General features: G+C 62.9%; 1 protein-coding gene across 1 annotated transcript in view; it reads right to left on the reverse strand.

The window, feature by feature from the left end:
• LOC104994664 (exonuclease mut-7 homolog) overlaps positions 1 to 583 on the reverse strand; it is a 40,923-nt gene extending 40,340 nt beyond the window's left edge. Inside the window, 1 exon segment of the mRNA XM_010848317.1 lies at positions 163 to 583. Coding sequence (XP_010846619.1) covers positions 163 to 302 — 140 coding nt within the window. The 5' untranslated portion in view covers positions 303 to 583.
• Between the last annotated feature and the right edge of the window lie 755 nt (positions 584 to 1,338).

Raw genomic sequence — 1,338 nt, forward strand, 5'->3', positions numbered from 1 at the left:
TCTGCCCATGGCTGCCAGAGTCAGGCCCTTGGCTCCAGAAGCAGGCCCCTTGCTGACTGGCTGGGACGCAGGTGGGTGAGGGCGGGCTGAGTGTGTGGCGGTTCCCCCATGGGCCTGCTGCCCGACGAGCCCCACCCCCACCCTGGGCCCCATGGAGCTCACCTGGCAACGACCCTGATGTCAAAGCCAGGCTGACACCAGGAGTCCATGAGGGCAAGCAGCCTCTGCTGGAGGTGGGGCAAGCTGTCCACGTAGCGCTCTGCGAGGCCCACCTTGTCCTGCAGGAGCAGGGGCACACACATCTGCGGGGAGACACCCCCTCAGGCCGCGGCTCTGCAGCCAGGACCCAGACTCACTTCCAGCCCAGCACAGGGAGTGGCCAGGGCGTCAGTGCCTAAGGGCCCAGAGGCCAGTCTGTGCAACTCGCCTCCCTGGGAGAGCTCAGGGGCCCAGCCGCGTGTTTCAAGGCCTCGTGAAGGCCCACCCCCTGCTCCTAGCTGTGCCCCATGCCCGGGCCCCTGCACACACACACACACACACATCCATGTGTGTACACACACATCCATGTGTATTCACACACCCCAGTGCACGCACACACATACACATACATCCATGTGTGTACACACCCTCCCCAGTACGCATGCACACACCCCCATCCATGTGCGCACACAGACATCCATGTGCATAGATACCCATGCACAGACATCCATGCTCACATGCACACCCATGTACACACACAGATTCATGTGTGTACACACACACCCATGCTCACACACATATGCACACACAGGCCCTGCTGCTCCTTAGGCCATCCCTGGGGGGCTCTGTGGTCACCCTCATCTCTACCATGAAGGATTAGAGGCTCAAACAGGCCTGGGGGCTCCCGGGGGGGCCCTGCTGTCCCCGAGCCAGTGGGTGGGCTGTGGGCTGGGGAGGAGGAGCAGGGTGGACATCAACCACCAACCGCGGCCCTGGTGGCCCAGAAATGCCTGTCGTGCTGAGATGGCACCGGCACATGGCCTGGTGCACGCTCGCAAGACCCCCTAAGCTGCCCAAGCCCCTGGGAGGCCCCAAGGGAGCACCTGGCCATGGTATTGGACCTTGGGAGATACTGGCCACTCCCGTTGAAAGAACCAGATCTCAAAAGGTCCCCTCCCAGTGGCCCCAAAGAAGTCTCCTCACCTGCCCTCCCCTCCCCCATGTGGTCACATAGGCCAAGCTGTCTGGAGACCAGATGGGACGTGGACCCATCTGCCAGGCCAGGGCTCCAGGTGCACGGTCCTCATGGGAGCTCCCACTCCTGAGAACCCTTCAGGCCACCCCAGAGCAGAAGACGGT

Source organism: Bison bison, unplaced genomic scaffold, assembly GCF_000754665.1.
Source record: "Bison bison bison isolate TAMUID 2011002044 unplaced genomic scaffold, Bison_UMD1.0 scf7180017849978, whole genome shotgun sequence".
Taxonomy (NCBI): domain Eukaryota; kingdom Metazoa; phylum Chordata; class Mammalia; order Artiodactyla; family Bovidae; genus Bison; species Bison bison.